Source organism: Panthera onca, chromosome B4 (genome assembly GCF_046562875.1).
Source record: "Panthera onca isolate mPanOnc1 chromosome B4, mPanOnc1 haplotype 2, whole genome shotgun sequence".
In the NCBI taxonomy this organism is placed as follows: domain Eukaryota; kingdom Metazoa; phylum Chordata; class Mammalia; order Carnivora; family Felidae; genus Panthera; species Panthera onca.
This window is the reverse complement of record NC_138345.1, coordinates 4,931,648-4,954,778: the sequence shown is the minus strand read 5'-3', so window position 1 is coordinate 4,954,778 and position 23,131 is coordinate 4,931,648. Positions and strand designations below refer to the sequence as shown.

The following is a 23,131-nucleotide window of genomic DNA, read 5'->3' as shown; positions in this document are numbered from 1 at the left end:
TAGGATTCATTTAAAAGTAGCCTAATGAGGATGTGGACGTGTTTCAAACAGATTGTTAAGAACTATGGCTCTTAGAAAATTACGTTAAGGCCAACAATTGTTTTAGTTATCCATAAGCCTCTTAACACTGTATTTAAAAATCTGGTATACCTGGGCATATTTCTGAGGTAAATGACCATAGTTTTTATCTCAACACGAAAGAAGGACATGAATCATCCCAAATTTAAGTGAACCATTTCTCTAAAAGAAAAATTATATAGCCTACCAACCGAATAGATTAGCTCAGTCAATGACTGTAACATAAAAGATGACCAAAAAATCCAAACTTTCACAGGACGAGTTTTCAAACTGAAGTATTAAGTTATCAATTGTAATTTAATACACATCAAGATATTTCTACTATGCTGGGACTCAGTAAATTAGCAAGGAGCAGATATGCAGTAAAGTGCTTAGCAGGTCATTGGCCCCAATTACTGAACAGTTGATAGTATTTCCTATAATAGATTTCTTATAAGTCTTTCAGAAAACTTAAAAAAAAAAAAAAAAAAAAGGAAGGCAATCAAAGTTACCATATATACAATGAAATATCATACAGTAATTTTAAAAGCTTTTGTAAATAATATAATGACATATGCGGAAAAATACATAAAGTATATACCAAATGAGGTAAAGTTATAGGCAACTTTTATTTTTATCTTTACAGAAAGAATTTACTTTTTTTTTTTTTTTTTTTTTTTTGATGTTAAGGTCCTGCTTCTTCATTTACAGAACAGTCAGGGGCCATAATAATAAGCCAAAGCATATAGACAGCACTTCTCAGTGAGCAATCACAGCCTGTACTGTCTCCCCCTCAAACATTTTATGGCGTCGGACACGGCTGACTTTTGAGCAGTAAAGGAAGAACTGAGAGCACATACAGGTAAACACTGAACAGCATGTCCAGCAGCAGGAGGGCACAGGGCCAAGAAGCCCAGGGCAAAGCCCAGCGGACATAAACACACCCCCGACGGCAGCCGGCGCCCTCTGCCGCGGAGCGGTGGACGAGGGAGGGCAAGCGGGGACTGTGCCCCAGGGGATGCTACCTGCTGGCCAGTTCTTGGGGACACACTTTGGAATAAGAAGGATTCACACTTAAAAAGACACGTCAGTAGTGTTTATAATCCAAGAACTCAAGATAGTAAGAAAGCTACAATGAAAGCAAAAACAACAAAACGAGACCACACAATGTGTCCTCACAAAGCCCACCAAGCACTAAAATCAAGTTGGCCTTGGATCTACCCAAGTGAACTTTCTAATCATGCTATTCACTTGTACTGAACTATGTAAGGGTGTTGAAGAATTTCTGAGATCAGCAGTTATAGATGCCACATAAAGCTGCGAACAGGGTCTGGATGTTTTAGGGATCGAGGAAACAGCCTCTCTTATTTCGACAATTTAAACCAAAAAACGAAAGTTCCCTTCTAAATTCATCTCTTGTAACTGGAATCACAATGTTTTATAAGCTGCTACTGGTGTCCTGTTAATATTTAAAAAGAGGCACTGTGGGCCAGGGTGAGAGAAGGCTTTTCACTGAATACTTTTTGTATTATTTTGAATTTTTTTTTTATTTTTAAAAAACATATTCATAGGTGATCTATCAAAGGAACAAAAAAAGCTTTGTCTTTAAAGGAAAGCAAAAATAGCAGTAATCTTTTCTGAATTTGGATAGCTGTCTTCAATGACCACTATGTTTAGCAAATGATCTGCAAAGAACATTATCACAGACTGATAACCTTTAGTTTTTGAAAGAAAAATTATATAGAAGCGCATTTGGGCTTTACCTTAATTAGGTTAAAAATTACAACATAACCAGACTTCCCATGATACCATGGTCTTGCATGAAGATAGTCTGAATATTTGGAAATATACACACCTATAAAAGTATAAGATATAGATTAATTCACACTTTAAAAGGACTGTTTACTCATATACATTTCACATGTAAGGGCTACCTGTAACTAAAAAGACAAATAAAAGTCAACATTAAACTGTTCCAAAACTGCTTACCTTTTAAAAACTATTGGAGATATTCTAAAAGTATGGAAACATGAGAGCTACGACAAGATAGAATTTATCTGACGGACAACGAATTTTCTAGTTGGGTACAATAATTAAAGAGGGATGAACGAATCACATTCTTGGTAAATTCTAAGTTTATTTTTTTCCCCAGGCAATCATTCCGTGGAAAGGCCTACAGTAATCTGATTCTCAAGTTATTTTTTACAAAACATCTCAGTAAGTACTCATATAATAATAAGTGCTGAGGTTTACTAGATAGCAGGTATGTGCTAGGCAGCAGTGACACCAAAGGAAATAAAACAAGTTCCTGCCTTCAAGCAGCTTATTCTGCTAGTGTGTGAAACTTCCAGAAAGGCAGGAAATACGTTTGTGTTCTTCACCATTGAAGCCACATCACAGCCCAACATACAGGAAGTACTTAACTGTCAGACACATGCTGTATTTGAGGACACAAAGAAATGGAAATAAGTAATGTATTTGTTTAGAAAAGGAGTTCTTTCAACAGACGAGTGAAATTCTCAGAGAACAGAGTGAACAAAAGTATGGAAGCATAAAAGATTATAAATTGTTTAGGACAGTGGGCCACGGTGTGGGGAGCAGGGGAGAAAGCCCGAGAAGCTTGAGGCTGAAAAGGAAGCTTGGAACTGAACAGTAGAGATCTTTGTAGGGCTTGCCGTAGGCAACAGAGACCCATCAAAGGTGTTCAGCAACAGACTGCCACTTACATTTTTTTTTAAGTTTGTTTATTCTGAGAGAGAGAGAGAGAGAAAAAGCAGGAGTCGAGGAGGGGGGCAGAGAAAGGAAGAGAGAGAATCCCAAGCAGGCTCCACACTGTCAGCGTGGAGCCTGATGCGGGGCTTGAACCCACCAACAGTGACATCATGACCCGAGCCGAAGTCGGATACTTAACCAGGGTGCCCCCAGACTGCCACTTAAAAGAGGGCGGAGTCTCAAGAGGGGAGAGACGAGAATCGGGATCAACCAGAAAGCTGCCGTAAGAGATGAGACAGGAAAGTCTCCATGTGGCAGCAGTAGGGGAATAGGGAGGAAAGAGCAGGTCCCACAGACTCCTGAACCGCATCTCTCAAAACGCAAAGACAATGCAAGGCGAGAGCACTGTGATATGCTGGAGGGAGCAATGAGCTTGTGGTCAGCACTGGGTTCCAGGGCCAAGTCCTTTCTTCCTACTAATAACCACATGACTGAAGAGTAAGTCACTTAAGCGGGGACAGTGGGCTTGGGTCATGGATGCAGCAGCCACAGGAAGCAGTCCTCAGGAAGATTTACTATAAAATAGTACATTAATATAAAATATTACTGTTATACACAGAACTATCCATTTCTACGTGAGCCAAAAACTTAATTTTTTTTAATGTTTATTTATTATTGAGTGAGACAGAGTGTGAGCTGGGGAGGGGCAGAAAGAGAGGGAGACACAGAATCCGAAACAGGTTCCAGGCTCCGAGCTGTCAGCACAGAGCCCAACGTGGGGCTCCAACTCACAAACCGTGAGATCATGACCTGAGCTGAAGTCGGAAGCCTGACTGAGTCACCCAGGTGCCCCAAGGCAAAAACTTTAAAATGCACACAGCCAGGAATGTTATTTTATTACCCAGCCAAGTACGTGTTCAAGAAGAAAATGTACTTGTTGGAATCATCCAGTTTCTACTCTACCACCCTACTGAAGCCAGCCTGTATCTTAAACAATATAATCATGGGATTGTAGTAATGTAGAAAACCGGCCTTATTGTTTTAGAGATATAAGCTGAAGTATTTACTTTCAAATTCTCCAACAACAACAAAATTTTATAACCAAATTAAGGGAAGAATGCAAAACATTTTCTGTTAAACTTAGGGCATGGGTGTATTATACGGTCCTCTCTACTTTTCTTATGTTATTATGTTTTATAATGAAAAGAGGGTGGTGAAAAAGAGTAAGAAGAAAAAAAGGTTTTATGTAAAATGTTACAGGGGTTAAGAATATACATTCCCTTTCATGGTCTTTGGAAGATGTGAATGCAAGTTTTCAAACATGTTGCTTTACAGAGTGACCACATAACCCAGCAATTCCACCGCCGGGTCTATGCCTAAGAGAAGTGGAAACAAATGTCTACACAAAAACGTGGATGTAAGTGTGCACAGCAGCATTTTTCGTAACAGCCAAGAAGTGGAAACAACCCAATGTCCCTCAAGTGCTCAAAGAATAAAGAAAACAGGTAGAACCCTACGACGGGATATTATGCAGCCAAAAGTCAAACAAAGTGCCAGTACAAGCTACACCACGGAGGAGCCCGGAAGACACTAAACTGAGGCAAGAAGTCATACAACGTAACATGGGGTCCCATTTAGGTGGAATGTCTGCGCTAGGCAAATCCCCAGAGGGAAAAGCAGATGAGTGGGTGCCTGGGCTGGTGGTGGCGGGGGATGCGGTGTCACTCCTAACAGGCCCGGGACTTCTTTCCTGGCTGATGCAAACGGTCTACAACGGACTGTGCTGTGGGTAGCACGACTCTATGAGCACATTAAAAATCGCTGAACTGGACACGCTGGGTGAGGTGCGGGGTGTATGAACTTTATCTCGGTGAAGCTCTGTGAAAGAAAAGGTCAGCAGGAATCTGGCCACTCCCCCAATCATCTCAGTCTTGATCCCCACACCGCTAGCATCTGAGAGAGCTAAATAGCTCTCCCTAGGTCCTTCTGCTTTCCGTCAAACTCCACTCCCCAGCTGTTCCTCCACTACGCTGCTCCCGGCTGCCCTCCTCTCCCCTCCCCACCTGACGGTCCCACAACGATCCAACAGTCCTGACTGGTCTTTGCCACCTTCTCCTCCTGATACTGTCCCACATAACGGTATCTTTGACTTCAACTAACACCCAGCCCCGCCACCGTGAATCCCAATCTCCAGTTCTAAATCCTTTTCCAGCAACTTTTTTACCATCAGCAGGATATCTCCCAGAAACACTGAGGAAAATCTCATTATTTCTCAAATCCAACTCCTGAAAGTAGTGTCCATTTACCAGGTATGTGCTCCCCGCTAAGCACGTCACATAGCCTCCCACTATCTTCACAACAGATCTAAAAGACAGTTTTATCTATTTCACAGATGAGGAAACTGAAGCTCAAAGAAATGTAGTGCTAATCCATATTCTTGACTATAAGATTACCTTTCTCTTTTAACTCCTCGGCTTCCCTAACAATGTCTTCTCCTTCTGTGCCTCTTTTCTATTAACGATATTGCTGTAGTGTAAGTTTACAACTTTATATCTGAATATTTCTTTCTCTTACTCTTCACATTCCACAGTTGCCAAGTTTGGTCAGGTCTATCTATTCTCTATTCCTTACTGCCATTATAATAGTTTAGAGGACATCCTCATTAGTCCTGGATGACTGTACTAATCTCTTGGTGCTGGAAGATACCTTCAGTATCTTTTCTAGTCCAATCAACCTTTTAAAAAAAAGTTCTGGAGCTCCTGGGTGGCTCAGTCAGTTAAGCATCCAACTTTAGCTCAGGTCACGATCTCATGGTTCGTGGGCTCAAGCCCCGCGTTGGGTTCTGTGCTGGCAGCTCAGTCCCTGGACTCTCCTTCGGATTCTGTCCCCCCCCCTTCTCTCTCTGCCCCCTCCCATTCATGCTCTGTCTCTCAAAAAATAAATAAAAACATGAAGAAAGAAAGAAAGAAAGAAAGAAGGAAAGAAAGAAAGAAAGAAAGAAAGAAAGAAAGAAAGAAAAGAAAAAAATATAAAAAGTTCTGATATGTAACCTCTATTGGAAACTCTTAATTCTTAGACTCAAAGCTCATTTATTTGTTTAAAGCTCTGATTTTAAAGATTTTTATATCATTAATGAAAGTGACTTTTAATAGAAGTATCTCATGAAATTAATTAAACCCCACTTCATCCTGTAAAAGAGATTCTTTTTTCTCACAGACTTACCTTTTGCTGGGTCACCAAGAGTAGTAAGAGCACTGCTGCCCACACAGAGTCCACGCTGACATACTAACTTTGCCTTGAAATAAATAAAAGACAGAACTTTGCTTATCGTATCAGTCTTAGGAGAGACAATGAAATAACACTACAACAGAACCTTTCAAATAGATATGGAATGTGTACACAGTATGTATTTATGGCACAAAGCAAGCTTATGCAAGGTAACCGTTTGGTTAATAGTTCATGAAATGTTATCGTTTCTGTTAACAAACATGTCATCAGCAAAACTAAATTGAACAAGCTCACAGATTAAGTCCTCTCTTGAAGATTTCAATTATAGCTATGGAATCACTAAACTGGAAGATGTGTTAACCCCAAATGCCTCTTTTAGTATGAATTCAGTGTCTCTTATTTGTAAGTGGATGATTAAGCAAATAAATGAATTCTTCTGGTATTACTATACAATCCTTATGTATATGCTAATGTTAAGTATTTTTTAAGCATCTACCTTTATTCTTCAATCACAATCACAATCACAATACTGAATTATCTTAAGTTGAATTATAAATCTCTAGTGTTGTTAAATCTGTATCCAGGAAGCCATACACATCTTTGGAGGCACACCCTCCACATAGCAGTTTCCTTCCCCCAAAGTTTTGGTACAAACAATACAGAAGTTCAATCTTCAAAGACAGTCATGAAACAATTTCAAGTAACTTGACGGCCAAAAGTGTTCACCTTATCCCACCATGTAACTGAAACTTGAAAAAGCCTCCATAAGAAACAGAAAGTATCTATGTGAACCATGATCCAGAACGGTGAAATATCCATTCACCCCGTCAAAAGGCATTACCGATACTTAAGAAACCCGCATTCATGCAAATCTGACCTCGAGCTGACAGTGTATTGCAGATGAAACTAAAGCGGGCCTGTGAAAAGGTGTAGAAATCAAATCTCTTTCATAATCGGCCTTCACAATCATTTATACTGCCACCAAAATTACGTAACAAAAAAGGCTGGTGAACTGGTAATTTTACAAATCTTAGAGAACTGAAATACCGATATTAAACGATATCGTTAATTTTGTACACAAATATCACAAAATTAATGTTCTATGACCTAACCCCCTTACCTGACTTTCAGTTTCAAACAGAAGAAATCCGTAAGTCTCTTTAAGTTCTTCCTGAGTATAATTACTTGCTTTTTTTTCTTGGTAAAAAGCTTTGTACTGTATAAAGAGAGAATAATTGAATGCTATAAACATTTATTTTGCCTTGCAAATTAATTTTTAAAAATGCATCATCTGAATTCCTCCTGTTAAAAAACTAATGAAATTATTTTTTCTATTCCCTAGAATACATTCTTATTACCTTCCAAGGATTTCTTATCTCATCTGAAAGTGACAGCTGAGAAGAACAAGGCTTATATACCAAAAATGATGGGTCTATTTCTTTAAAACTAAAATAAAACTAACACACAGACACAGTGTGTACCAAGCACCTCACCTCATTTAAGAAAATGTCATTTTTCACCAAAGTCACTTGACTGTACTGAAAACCATGCTCAGATGCAGAGTCCAAGTAAGAAGTATGAAGAATTGAAATTGCCCTCTGGAAGAGAGAGTCTGAACTCAAGGACACTGTCTCAAAAACTGTAAAACACAAACAAAAATAATGCAACTGTTTAAGATAACCAAAGGATGGGGTTTAAAGCGGCACACTAAATATCACTGAACACGTCATCTAGTCCCTGCCTGGACAACGCAGACATTGACAATATGTTCTTGGCGACTGTACCTGTACTGTCTTAAAAGACCTCTCACGGGAAGAACATAATCTAAACGGAGGTGAGCGGGGCAGCTGGGTGGCTCAGTCGGTTGGGCGTCCAACTTCAGCCCACAGTTCGTGGGTTCAAGCCCCGCACCGGGCTCTGTGCTGACCCTGGAGCCTGCTTCAGATTCTGTGTCTCTTTCTCTCTGTCCCTCCCCAGCTCGAGCTCTATCTCTCTCAAAAATAAATAAACGCTGAAACAAGTTTTTAAAACAGAGGTGAGTTACTGAGGGTGAGTTACTTTCAATACAAGAGTAAAATAAACCCTGCCGGATCTCTCGGGCCTTCTGGTTTAAAGCTGTGCGCTGTAACGACCGCCGGGACAAGCACAGCAAACGTGATAGTGCCAAGGTGGTGGTCAGCAATTGCTTAGACCAAGGTTTCTCATCCTGAAGTTCTTTAAAACGTACGCCACATTTTGAGACACTTACCCTTCCCGTCTTCTCATCAAATCCCCAAGTGAGCCTGCTGGGTTCCTTTCAAGGGGCCTAATAGTGCACACTCCACAAACACATTAGAAAGCATTGTATCTTTGGGGGTTCCTCAGAGCCTAGACAAGTCTATCGAACTTGACTTCTTACGGGTTATATTGTGAAATTACTTTTCTCCATGTCCCCAAAATGAAACTTTGTTACTTTTTAGAAAACCTACGCAGACACATGCTATCCCAGAGATTCTGCGCCGCCCCTCCTGTGACAGGCAGAGCTCCTAATCCAGAGTTACTGACTTGGCCCGATAATCCTCTGGATTGAGCCTTCGTGACTTTTCATTTTACAAGTCCTTACTTTAGCCAAAAACTGGGCCTAGTGAGTTCTCATAACGTTTAACTATTTGTTTACTCCCTTCTATTTCTATTCTCTTTAACAAGGTCAAGGTGGGGAGGTACAAACTAAGGGCTAGGAGTTTTGGTCATATAGGATAAATAAACCATTACTATGGCTTCCTACTTCTGCCAGAACCTGCCGATTACATTAAAGTCCAAAACCTAAAGGAAAAACAGGAATTTTAGTTAAAAGTAACTAATAAGCAACGGTAAAAAAACTATTACAGAAATGGAAACAAACATTTCAGTCAAGTTAATTTGGACTCAACTGTCCTACCACTTCAACTACCTAAGTAATGCTTTAATAAACAAAAACGCTTTAATAAACAAAATGTCCCAGTATCCAAAGTGAAAGACTGTACGTAGCACGGAAGGAAAAGAGGATGAAACATTTAAGACTATTCTGAAATTCGTACATCTCATCCATGATCTAGATCAACTGTTTTACTTTTTCTCAGTTTCACTCTTTCCTTCGATAGCAGGGTACAAATGTTATAGCACATGGATATTCTTAAGAGGCTTGAATAGCAAAACACCAGGGGTAAGAATTAAAATGATGGCTTTAGCCATGTTACTCAAAGTGAGAAGCCTACGTCTTTGTAACTCTGTCTTACAAATAGTGCCCTGCTAGCTCGAATGCAAATCAGGATTCCTCTAAAACTTCTACTTGGGAAACTTTGTATTTCATATTTTTAAAAAGGCAAAATAATATTTAAAAATCTAAGTAAACTCTGAGGCTCAATGTTTGAGAAATAGGTTGCTTACAGTGAACGAAATAAAACAGCTTTGGAAATGAACATTCTATGATTATCAACTCTTCAATCCCACAAGATGTTAATAAGAAGACACAGGTTTTAAATTGCAGAAGTAACGAATATTACATATATCCACATTTTTGAGGGTCAATGCACAATAAACTAAAAACTGTGAAAAATAGTGCAATAAATAAAAAAAGCCCATCCAACACAGTATTTCCAAAATACATGTGTCAGAGAACACTATTTGTCAGTGTGAGGAATACTGTTCTCAACAAAGCTATGAATAGAGACGATGGTTTAAAATAAACACTAGGAGGGGATGGACGCCTGGGCAGCACAGTCGGCTAAGTGTCTGACTCGATCTTGGCTCAGGTCACGATCTCAGGGTTCATGAGCTTGAGCCCCTCATCGGGCTCTGTGCTGACAGTACAGAGCCTGCTTGGGGTTCTCTCTTTCCTTCTCTCTGTGCACCCCCTCCTCCCTTGTACTCTGTCTCTCTCAAAATAAATAAATAAACTTTAAAAAATGCTTAAAAAAATAAAATAAAATAAAATAAACAATAGGAAGTGACTGTGTGCTAATATATTTTTATACCTAAAACTATTTATGGTTAAAAATGTTTCCCCTTTAAGTCAGCATTTTCCAAATAGCAATATATTTACAAAATAATTTTACAGTTAGCAGAAGGAAAAGCACGTCCACACTATAACTGTTAGAAATCTACAGTAAATCTTGAGTCTTTCATAATAAATGATCTCAATTATACTCAAGAAAGCACAAGTTTCATGCTCCATAGCTAAGGAGATAGATGAGCGTTTCATCAAGAAATTATTTGACATTACCTCTTCTTGAACAATGTACTCCCACTTAAGAGTCTCGCTAGTGTACAAAATAGTATGAGCACTAAATGGATGGCCGCATTTTTGCTGAGCAATACACACGCTTCATTTAAACATTCAAGGTTATCAGAATATTAAGAGACTGAAGAGGGGGCTATCCTACAAAGAAACACTAAAACAACTTGAAAAATACCTGTCAGTAAAGTGGAAAGAGTGTCTCTTGGGACTTAAGTCACCAACAGAGAGCATGTGGGGAAAATTCAAGTTCAATCACAATGGCTCTAGACACTGAGTTAATATCCCTTCCTGTAGCACCTAGATCTGGGCACATTTCTACTAGGCGTGGATTCAGTCTCAAAAGTTATGTCAAGCTTGGCACAAAAACAGACACTCAGATCCATGGAACAGAATAGAGAACCCAGAAATGGACCCACAAACATATGGCCAACTAATCTTTGACAAAGCAGGAAAGAGTATCCAATGGAATAAAGACGGTTGCTTCAGCAAGTGGTGCTGGGAAAACTGGACAGCAACATGCAGAAAAATGAACCTGGACCACTTTCTTACACCATACACAAAAATAAACTCAAAATGGAGGAAAGACCTGAATGTAAGACAGGAAGCCATCGAAATCCTCAAGGAGAAAGCATGCAAAAACCTCTTTGACCTCGGCCGCAGCAACTTCCTACTCAACACGTCTCCAGAGGCAAGGGAAACAAAAGCAAAAATGAACTACTGGGATCTCATCAAAATAAAAAGCTGCTGCATGGTGAAGGAAACAATCGGCAGAACTGAAAGACAACCAATGGGATGGGAGACGAAATCTGCAAATGACTTATCAGATGATAAAGGGTTAGTATCTAAAATCTATAAAGAACTTACCAAACTCAACCCCCCAAAAACAATCCAGTGAAGAAATAGGCAAAAGACATGAATAGACACTTCTCCAAAGCAGACATCCAGATGGCTGACACATGAAAAAAATGCTCAACATCACTCATCATCAGGGAAATACAAATGAAAACCACAATGAAATACCACCTTACTCCAGTCAGAATGGCTCAGATTAACAACTCAGGCAATGACAGATGTTGGCTAGGATGTGGAGAAAGGGGAACCCTGTTGTACTGTTGGTGGGAATGCAAACTGGTGCAGCCACTCCGGAAAAAAGTGTGGAGGTTCCTCAAAAAATTAAAGATAGATCTACCCTACAACCCAGCAATAGCACTACTAGGTATTTACCCAAGGGATACAGGTGTGCTGTTTCAAAGGGGCACATGCACCCCAATGTTTATAGCATCCATTGACAACAGCCAAAGTACGGAAAGAGCCCAAATGTCCAGTGACGAATGAATGAACAAAGAAGATGTGGTGTATCAGGACACCTGGGTGGCTCAGTCAGTTAAGCGTCCAACTTTGGCTCAGGTCATGATCTCATAGTTCATGGGGTCAAGCCTCGCATCAGGCTCTGTGCTGACAGCTCAGAGCCTGGAGCCTGCTTCGGATTCTGTATCTCCCTCTCTCTGTTCCTCTCCTGCTCCTGTTCTGTCTCTCAAAATAATTAAAAACATTAAAAAAAAAGAGATATGGTGTGTGTGTGTGTGTGTGTGTGTGTATACACATACATACATACAATGGAGTATTACTTGGCAATCAAAAAGAATGAAATCTTGCCATCTGCAACTATGTGGATGGAACTAGAGGGTATTATGGTAAGTGAAATTAGTCAGAGAAAGACAAGTATCATATGACTTCACTCATATGAGGACTTTAAGATACAAGACAGATGAACATAAGGGAAGGGAAGCAAAAATAATATAAAAACAAGGAGGGTGACAAAACCTAAGAGACTCTTAAATACAGAGAACCTAGAGTTGCTGGAAGGGTTGGGGGTGGGGGGGGGATGGGGGGGGGATGAGCTAAATAGGGAAGGGGCATTAAGGAAGACACTTGTGGGGATGAGCACTGGGTGTTATACACAGGGGATGAATCACTGGAATCTACTCCTAAAATCATTATTGCACTATATGCTAACTAACTTGGAAGTAAATTAAAAAAAAAAAAAGTTAAGTCAAGCTTGACACAAGCTGGATTCTGCTCAAAGTACCCTGTATTTATCTCCCCCTTTCTCAAAAGCCATCAGAGATACTGAGTGTCTGCTTTTGGACACCTGTTTCTCTTTTTAACAGCTAATGAGAGGAATTAGAAAATTATAAACCAACCTCTGATGCTATGGCACAAGTATCTGTTTTCTATTCTATAAGCATCTATCTGGTCTGAAAGCAAATAATGAGACGAACTAATGCCAACAACTTCAGTGTCACAACAACTGTTAACACAAATCAGCCACCTCTACATCGCCCCCAAACTCTCATGACCACATGCCCTGTTTATAGGCAGGAGCACTCATCAAAGACAGAAACACTCAGAACCCAACACCACCTGCCACTAAAGGTCCTTATTAGTATTCCCTTTAGACGGACTGCAACCTACCTCTGGTAACACTAATCGATGCATCCATCCTCCATCAATCTAAGCTGGCCCTTTGATAGGTGCTGAAGAAGAGCCCATTCCTTAACTATCGGATCCTAAAATGTATTACCTTTACTTTTCAGACATTAAGGGATTGCCAGTTTAAGATAAGTACAACTTTTTTAGAGCACAATTTGGCAGGACCTAACAATAACTTAAATGTGTATACCAGATAAGCATTCCACTTCCAGGAATGTACTCCTTAGACATACTAGCCTGAGTGCACAGGCTATATGTACAAGGGGTATTCCACGCACTTGTATCTATAATAGCAAAAACACAAGATAACCAACTAAATTGCCGTCAGTAAGGAAACACCGTACAACTACTGAATAAAAATCAAAATACATACATATATACTGACATATAAAAATATCTATTACATACTGAGTAAATAACATGTATTATATAATGTCATTTTGGTAAAAAAAAATACATTACAAATATGTGTTTGAAAATTTACAGAAAAAGATCTAGAAAGATGGGAAACCAAATTGTTAACAGTGTTTAAACCAATGGTTACTGAAGGAGAAGAGGATAAAGGGGAACTTTTACTTGTTACCTTATACATATTACAACTGAGGTTTTCTTACATAAGCATGTATTACTTCTACCAAAATGAATCATAACTTCAAAGAAATACAAATAGAGAAATGTGACAATTTCCCTTGAACATATACCTTTTCCGATGCCATTTGAAAATTGAATCACATTAATTTTGGATTAATGACTTTTTTGGGATTAATGAAATTTGTAGTTACTGGAAATTATAATTTTTTTAAAAAATCCTTTAATTTTACATGATTGAAATTAAAATTTTTTAATTCTACCGTTTTCCTTTGGATTTGTTAGTAATAACTTATAGCATTTAGTTTAATACCCACTCTTTTCTGATATGAACCCTGGCTCGGTCTCCTCTAAGACAGAATGTAGCTGGGAGGGTGGTCTTAATTCATTGTCACCAAGTACACCCCCAGAATTCTTGCCATAGTCCTGTTCTCTGTTAGTGTCATAATTGCTAAAATGAGAAAAGAAAAAATGAAATCATAAAGCGAATAGTTCTATTCACAGCATATTTACCATATAAACAAATGTTTACTGGGCATCTAATTTATGTTAGGTACAATTCTGTAATGTTTACCATCTTTGACAGGTCTCCAGAGCTAAGGGCTAAATTTGGTCTATAAGCAGTAACACACATAAGATGAAATGCCTTTCTTTTAATATTCTTTAAGTTCTGAAGAAAATTCTGTTCACAGAAAGAAGTTATGCTTATAGTAATCACATTGGCCTCACTTAAAAAAAAATCTTTTGAAATGAAGAGTAGAGATTATAGAACTGCATGCATGTTCTACTGGTTGAAAGTAACAAAATCAAATAGAATACAGTTAAAGAAAATCTCTCCCCACCACTAAATATGATTCATCCATTCTTTAGATACAACTATTAGTGGTGCCTATTACATATATATGAGAAACTGTCTCTACAACGAAAGCTTAGACTAGAAAAGGAAGATGAACCTGTACAGAAACCAGTACTATAAATACGTGGGAGAATCTAGAACACAATGTAGTGGGTGCATCATAGGGATTCCATTAAGATGGGATATATCAAGACGTTTCAGAGGGATCGATAACTTGAAGTCTGAGTAGGTGCTCAAATAATAAAGCCGAAAGAAGGGCTAGCCCGTATATTTTCTGGCAACAGAAACAGTATGAGCAGAGAGAGAGAAACATATGTAAAAGGAACTGTGGGTAGTTTATTTGAAGAATTCAATGTACTTTAAAAAAAATTAGTATATTTTTAGTTTTATAATAGTACACCCTTTTTTCAAAAAGGATCTGAGGCAGAATTGTGTGGATGTTATCAAGATTTTTCAGAAGAAGTTGTAATACTGACGATATTCATTCATTAAGCAAACAGGTTATTTATGTCAAGAGGGGAGAACTAAATTGGGAATCAGGAGACCAGGAGGGTAGGCCTACCATTAACTTGTTTTAAGACGTTAGTATTGTAACACTGTTGACACTTGCCTTCCCAAATATCATGCCCTGTTTTCTTTCCTTCCCCCAAACTACAATTTTGTTTAGGTATTAGGTGATTCCATGCTTTAGGCGGGAGGGGGAGGGAGGGAGGGAGAGACAGAGAGAGAGAGAATATGAGTGTGTGTGTGTGTGAGATATATAGAGAGAGGGAATTTACGCTCATTATGGTATCTGGCCAATGAGATGTGAATGGACATCAGTAGAGAGAATTCTGAGGGAAAAAACACATTCTCCCCATCTCCATCTTCTAGCCTTAGGGCGTCGTTTTAAGATGTGTTTGCTGCCCGGAATTCCTTGCAACCAAGATGAGATTGATCAGCCGGCACATTAAGAGTGAAACAAAACAGAATCTCAATCACTGAAGAAGTCCTTGAAATGCTGAACAAATTCACTTGGAGCTGCCCTGCCTCTCAATCTTTTGAGATGTGAAATAATAAATGTTTCTTTATTGTTTAAACCACTCTCGTTGGCAACTGAAAACACACTATGAACTTGGTTAAATCGTTTAAGGTCTCATTTACTTGGAATTATCTTTTTTTTTTTTTTTTTTTTTAATTTTTTTTTCAACGTTTTTTATTTATTTTTGGGACAGAGAGAGACAGAGCATGAACGGGGGAGGGGCAGAGAGAGAGGGAGACACAGAATCGGAAACAGGCTCCAGGCTCCGAGCCATCAGCCCAGAGCCTGACGCGGGGCTCGAACTCACGGACCGCGAGATCGTGACCTGGCTGAAGTCGGACGCTTAACCGACTGCGCCACCCAGGCGCCCCAATGGAATTATCTTTTTAAAAAGTTTTTTTTAATGTTTATTTATTTTTGAGAGAGTGAGAGAGAGAGAGAGTGCCAGGTGGAGGAGGGGCAGAGAGAGAGGGAGACACAGAATCGGAAGCAGGCTCCAGGCTCCGAGCTGTCAGCACAGAGCCTGACTGGGGCTCGAACTCACGAACTGTGAGATCAGGACCTGAGCCTAAGTTGGACGCTTAACTGACTGAGCCACCCAGACTCCCTGAAATTATGTTTCTAAAGCTCCTTTCCATTCTAACACTGTGACTTTACCAACTGCCTTCCTGAAGCCCTGTTATGTATGAGGCATTGTGCACCGCACTAGATAATTTATCAAATTCCTCTTTTATTTGTCACCATGCATGGAGACATTTATCCTAGTATTTATTAGCAAGAAATCACAAAAGCTAATATAACTTGAAACCTAAAATATAAGGGTATTTAAAGCCTTTGATTCCCACCTACTCGGTAAGTCTTATCTCCCTCCCACACACAAGGGAAAAAGACCCTTGATTCAGATCACTCCTAATGTAATTTCCCTTATTAGTTATATACAAAGTCTGATTTTCACACACCCCCACCACTTCAAGTTTTCCTCACATTGAAAGCCCCCAAATCTAGCTTCTCTGATGATTTAAAAATTTTCCACCCGGCTAGAATCATTCTTCACAAGGGTTCCACGGATATTTACCATAGTCCTGCTCTATGTACAGGTCTGGGCTGGAGCTAGGGAACACAGGAACAAACGGGAGACCGTGTGTCTTGTCTACCTGCGAGAGTGGTCTCTAACATTTAGGTCATAATTTCAGAACTGTCTGTGAAAGTTCTGTTCAGAACAAGCTCCTCTTCCATGGAACAAGTAATGAAGGGCACACATTTTGTAATCAGAAGGACTTGGCAAGACAAGATTTTGAAGCTAGGTCTTTCTACCTTTGCGACTCTGAGAAAGCTGCTTAATCTTTCTTCCCCTTCTTTTTAAAAATAAATGTCATTGGGGCGCCTGGGTGGCGCAGTCGGTTAAGCGTCCGACTTCAGCCAGGTCACGATCTCGCGGTCCGTGAGTTCGAGCCCCGCGTCAGGCTCTGGGCTGATGGCTCGGAGCCTGGAGCCTGTTTCCGATTCTGTGTCTCCCTCTCTCTCTGCCCCTCCCCCGTTCATGCTCTGTCTCTCTCTGTCCCAAAAATAAATAAAAAACGTTGAAAAAAAAAAAATTTAAAAAAAAATAAAAATAAAAAAAAATAAAAATAAATGTCATCAAGGCACATACACTAAATAAAAAGCCGCATACCATACCAGTAGTCTTATCAATCACTGCCCCTACCCTCCCAGGGAGCCCTGATTTCCATTCTTCTTAAGCAATCACTTTCAACTTTAGCTCTATCTTCTGGTAGAACTCCATGTTTCTAAATACAATAGCTGTATAAACTCATATCACTAATTTTGCTACATCATTATTCAATGTTTCAATAAGTTGTATGCATTAATCATAGCTGGGCCACACTGGGTAGTCAATTTCCTTTTTTACATGATGTTTCATTTTTCTGAATTTAAGATGGTCTCTGCTTAAAATTCTCCCAGAGAACGCAAATCTCCTCCGAACAGATAGATACATCAAGTGTTTGGAGACGCTGTTTGTGCAGCATTGTGTCCTCCGGCTTCAGTCTGGACCTGTGCTCCCCGGTGAAGGACCTGTGCTCCAGGTGAAAGACCTGTGCTTCCCGGTGAAGGACCTGTGCTCTCCAGTGAACCAAAGAGCTTTGCACCCTTGGTGGGGGATGCTGAGATACAGCACTGATGTATAAATGTTCAGCACGATCCCAGTTGGCAGAAACCGATGACCTGACTCTGAAACTTACATTCAAAGGATACAGAACAGCCAAAACAATTTTAGAAAAAATGGCAAATTTGAAGGATTCACCACCTGATTTCAAGAATCACCACAAAGCTAACGCAGTCACAACTGTGGTGTTTTAACGATAATACATACAGATCAGTGGGACAGCATGAGAGCTCAGAAACTGTCAGAAGGCTGCCAATATAACCCAAGAGGAAAAGAACAACTTGAAAAAAGATGATGCTATAATCACCAAATCAGAAAAAACAAACAAACATGAACCTCAACCCCTACCTCAAACCATAAAATTCAAATGGAAATGAATGACAGACATAAACGTAACCGCTAATGCTATGAAGTTCCTAGAAAAAGATCAAAAGAGAAAATTCTGACCGGGGGCAGGTTAAGATTGCTTAGGGCATAAAAATCAGTTCCCATAAAAGAAAAACTGATACACCGGACTTCATGAAAATTATAAAACCTTCTGAGCTTCAAAAGATATCATTAAGAAATTAAAGTATTTGTGAAGGACGTGTATCCAGAATATACAAAGAAGTCTTTTTTTTTTTAATATTTATTTATTTTTGAGAGAGAGAGAGACAGAGCGTGAGGGGGAGAAGGACAGAGAGAGGGGGAAACACAGATTCCGAAGCAGACTCCAGGCTCTGAGCACAGAGCCCAATGTGGGGCTTGAACTCATGAACCGTGAGATCATGATCTGAGCCAAAGTCGGAGGCCTAACTGACTGAGCCACCTAGGTGGCCCCAGAGTATACAAAGGACTCTTAAACACACTTCACAAACAACATACTAACAGCAAGTACGTAGTACGTGGGAAAATGGTCAACATTATTAGTTATCAGGGAGGTGCCACTTGCTCACCAGAATGACTAAAATTAGAAAGACTGAGAATACTAAGTGTTGGCAAGGATGAGGAACCTCTGGAACTCTCATACATTCCTGGTAGGAATAGAAACCTATATAGCCAATTGGAAAAATGTTTCGCCAGTTTCTTACAAAGTTAAATATGTACTTACTTTATGGCCCAGCAATTTTATTCCTACATATTTACCCAAGAAAAATGAAACATTACGTCCATAAAAAAAATGTGTACACGAACTTTCGGGGCACATAAGCTAAAACTGGAAACAATCTAAATGTTCATGATAGGTGTTTGGATAAACTATGGTCTTTTCATACAATATACTATTCTACTCAGGGATTAAAAAAAAAAACCTGCTGATACATGCATGAATCTCAAAAACATTAAACTGGACAAAAGAAATCAGACATAAAAAGTACACACTGTAGGATCTATACATATATGAAGTTCTAGAATTGGTAAAACTAATCTGTAGTGATAATCGTATCAGTGGTTGTTGCGGGTGGAGGGCAGGAATAGAAAAACTGACTGCAAGTGAAGCAGGCATGAAGGAACTTTCTGGGGTGATATAAATATCCTATATTTTTATGGGTGTGTTGCTCACAGGGTGCACACATTTACCAAAATTCACTGAACTATATACTTAAAATGTGTTTAGCACCAAATATGGATATGCGATAGCATATAACATCTGACCCAAATCCAGTAAAATTACTGGATTTTATGTGACCATAAAAAAATTAATCTCAAGAGCCCATGCTTAAAAAAAAAAACCAAACCAAGAACTACTTATAAATGACATAAGTTAAATTATAATGAAATTTAAAATGTTTGAACTGAATGACAATGAAAACACCTATCTGAACTTAGGCACATGCAAAATATCTACAAGAAAAAACTACAAGAAAACCATTAATTTTAAACGCACATGTTAAAGAAAAACATTTGAAAATCAGTGAACTGAAGAGTCAATTCAAGAACTTAGAAAACAGAGAAGTGGTAAATTCAAAGAAAATAAGCAAAGGAAGTAAGTAATAAAGATTAGAAGCTAATTGAATAGAAGAACAAAGAACCACAGAGCAGGAACATATGTGGTACATATCCCCCCACCTGAGCCTTTTCTCACATATTTGTATTAGTTAACTACTGCTTAGTAACAAGCCATCTCAAAATTCAGTAGCTTACAACCACAATCATTTACTACTGCTCACATTTCTACAATGTGGGCTGAAGTAGGCTTAGTCCAGCGGGCATAGCTCCAATCCATATCTCTCTCATCTTCCTTCAGCCAGTGAACTAGCAGAGGCATGTTTTTCTCATGGAAATGGCAGAGGTGCAGAGAACAAATGTAGAACACCAAGTCCTCTTAAGGTTTATCAGGCCTGAAACTAACATACTGTCATTTCTACCTGATATTATTGCCCACACCAAGTCATATAGCCAAACTCAAAGTCAGCGGGGAGGAAGAGATATCCTGTCCCTTTAGTGGGAAGAAATGCAGAGTCAGGGCAGGAACGCAAAGAGGAGGAGAGCCCTGGGCTTCATAATACAATTGATAGTGATGATGGTTGTACATCCTTGTGAATATACTAAAAACTAATTAATTAAAAACCAATGTAATAAAATACTACATTAAAAAAATAAGAAAGAAATGCAATCTACCACAGTATCACTGTAAGGATGTTGTGCATATTCTTGCTTTTCATATTTGAACAAGATGAATTATCCTGAACCAGCAGAATGCTCAGGATGTAGGCAGGGGTGAGAGCAGTTTTCCGTTTTCTTAATTTAGGAGTTCCCCCTTCTTCGTTCCTGCATCCAAGGATTTTTGAAAAAATAATACGGTTCCTTTGTTGTCAACCTGCAAGTGTACTGTAGATCAGGAGGGTGTGTGTACTTCCAGCTCTATTTTCCTCTTCAAGATCACTAAGAAGACACATCCCTTGCTTTCCAAGGTTATATACTCACTTCTAGGGTGTATTTTGCTAGCTCATTTTAAGATCTCTGGGCCACTCAGGTACTTTCCAATTCCTCTCTGCATTCCTTAACGGACACCATACGGCTGTTCAGTCTCAGCCTGGTAGGCAACGATTCTTTTAGGATGGGACTGCTGCCAGGACTGGATGGCTGCTGGAAATTTCTGAGCTATGCCCCCTCTGCACAACTCTGCCTTTTCTCATAGAACTGCTGGGGCTTCCGAACAGTACTTATGTATATATTCAAGTTTACCGGGTTTCTTTTTCTCCTTCACTTGTTCAAAATGTAGTCTGAGAACTGCCCCCTGCCTCCCATTCTTTATGGAAGTAGAATGATTAAAAACTAATCTGGCCTTGTTCCTTTTGGAACTATACGTTCAGTCTGATGATTTGGTTTCATTCTGTTTTGTTCTTCAGGGAATCAGACAGAAGACCCATTCAACCCACAAACTCACATCTTCCAGTTCTGGGACTAGATGGTGGTTTCCTCCCACTGTGTAAGACAAAAGACCTCCTTGACTGGTGCTCTATCTTTCTTATCTCCACACTCTTATTTTCTAATGCTTGTGGCCCTTTTATTTTGGGGGGAGAGTTCTTCAGCTTTATTATCCAATCCTTATATATTTTTTTCTGCTCTTACAGAGCCCTTTTCTGTTTTCTAAATAATTAAAAAAAAAAAAATAGAACCTCCTCTTTCATGGATGTTGTATCATTTCTAAAGATGCTATAGTTTTATTTGGTTGAAGTTTCTTCTGTTAACTGCAGTAAATTTATTTCTACCAAGCTCCTTTTATTTCCTACTTGTTTATCCCTGTTTGATTTCTTTCATGTTAGACACTTGCACCCAGTGGCTGGGGATCCTCTGCTGTCCATTTATGTTTACACGTGAGGCACTTAAAGCTGCCTGAAAGTCTGGTGCATCAACAGTGCTTCCTGACCAGCAGCCCTTACTCTTTCACATGATCTGATGGTGATGCAGCTGTTGAATCGGGCAAACTCCCGAAGTCCGTGTCTGTTAAATATTTTGCCATGGTTTGGTAAGTTTCCCCAGAAAAGATTCCTTTAATACCTTGTTTAGAGGGAGCATAAGCTTGACTGTTAGTTCTGAGAATCACACAGGAAGACAGTCCTGGTTTCACGCTTCAGTATGCTTTCACTTAATCTTCATGTTCATTGAGGTGCTCTGCCCCTACCTCTGCTGTCTGGCATGCCCAGTGAACGTCTCCTGAGTGTCAACCTTCAGTCCTCCGTCTGGGTAGAGGGGAGGTAGACAGTTGTCTGGGTGCAGACAGCAGGGAAGGGAATCCAGAGCGTGAAAACTACAAAAATCATCACTCGGACCTTCTATTTCCACTCCACCCTTTATTCCCACCTTGACAAGTACCGGTACTTCTAACTCCCGAGCTGCTGCCAGACTGCCTGGTGGGACTACACCTGCCCCTTGATGGCTTCCGGGTCTTCAGCCTTCAGCATCCTCTAATCCACAAAGTCACTTATCACCTGACCATCTTCTTTCTAGTTTCCCAAAGCTGACTGCACCTGGCATCTACTTTCCCATTCTCTTTTTGTGGATTTACAACTTTATTGTTTTACTGTAACCTCAGTGGGATTTCCAGAGGGTGTATACAATTGGACATGTTACACTACAAGTGTCTACTTAATATAAGTCTTAATTTCTTCAATTAAAACATGTGGACTATATCCTCTAACTCTGGTAGTTACTATTGCCAGTGGTTGTTACTTTAACTTTTATCATTATGAAGACTTCACGTACTTAATGTATTGGCCGCAGACCTAAGTATATATCAAACAGCCAATAAATATTTCACTTAAAAAGAATTACCTTTTAGTGCATATATACTCAATAAGCAGGTCTTCATATCACAAAAAGTACAATCTCAAGTAGATCTTCAATGATATCTCTCGCACAGCACTCTGTTCCTTCCTTTCAGAGTACTTGTTATGATTCACAATTACATATTCATAGTTACTTCAGTAATGTCTACTTCCCCAATGAATCAAGCCCTATGAGGGCAGAAACCATTTCTGTTTTGCTTACTCAGCATCCAACCCAACGCCTGGCATACAGTAAATATGTAACTGGTAACTAAATAAAAGAGTACATAATATTTAGACTATTTAATCTGTCCCAAAACTCAGTAAAAGGAATCAAGTTTCCCATCTTGAAAGCAGTCAAATGCTAGTACCAAAGTCTGACAAAGAAAACATTAAAAAAGAAATTAAAGATTTACCTCTCTTATGAATACAGATAACTAAAATCTTAAAACATATGCACTGGCAAAAAGAATCCATCGGGATGTGAAAATGATAACAGGTATCAATCCAGATTCGTTACAGGATTGTTAAAAATTGGTTCAATAAATAGGAAATCCAAACATTTAACTAACAACAAAGATAGGTGGAAGTAAGACAACCACAGAGAGGCTGCTGGGTGGTGGGGTGACGCAGAAGAGAAACCAAATGGCAGACTGTCAAAACGAAGTTACCTTCTACCTGTTTATATTACGATGCCTTATAATGTGCAAATTTTTGTTGAAGAGGGTTTTTTAAATTTATGGATTATCTGTCACACTTAATCTAAAAAACAAGCTAAGATTCTCCCAAATAGAAGATTTATTTAATAACACAGAAAAATGTCCTACCATAAACTGTTTAGGGGAAAGAAAAGCAAATTACAAAAGAGAAGCATATGTACCCATACATCTTTAAGAACACACACCACAGTTTAAACACGGTCGTCTTCTGCATAACACTTAACAACATCCACTATCTTTCTTGTTTATTTGGTTATCCTCTCAGCACTAGTTTATTCATTTCATGAGTA

At 39.2% G+C, this 23,131-nt stretch overlaps 1 protein-coding gene across 8 annotated transcripts in view; it reads right to left on the bottom strand.

Annotated features, from left to right (window-relative positions):
- TASOR2 (transcription activation suppressor family member 2) overlaps positions 1 to 23,131 on the bottom strand; it is an 80,136-nt gene that overhangs the window by 45,231 nt on the left and 11,774 nt on the right. For 4 of the 8 annotated variants that reach the window (XM_078450480.2, XM_078450476.2, XM_078450477.2 and 1 more), the window contains exons 2-6: positions 13,651 to 13,784; positions 7,491 to 7,636; positions 7,118 to 7,213; positions 5,992 to 6,064; positions 1,821 to 1,912 (exon numbers count right to left, since the gene is read on the bottom strand). In XM_078450480.2, the coding sequence (XP_078306606.2) occupies positions 1,821 to 1,912; positions 5,992 to 6,064; positions 7,118 to 7,213; positions 7,491 to 7,636; positions 13,651 to 13,784 (541 nt within the window). Of the gene's footprint in view, positions 1 to 1,820; positions 1,913 to 5,991; positions 6,067 to 7,117; positions 7,214 to 7,490; positions 7,637 to 13,650; positions 13,785 to 23,131 lie in introns of those variants that run through there. The other 4 variants (XM_060659373.3, XM_078450482.2, XM_060659379.3 and 1 more) reach the window with 4 other exon arrangements.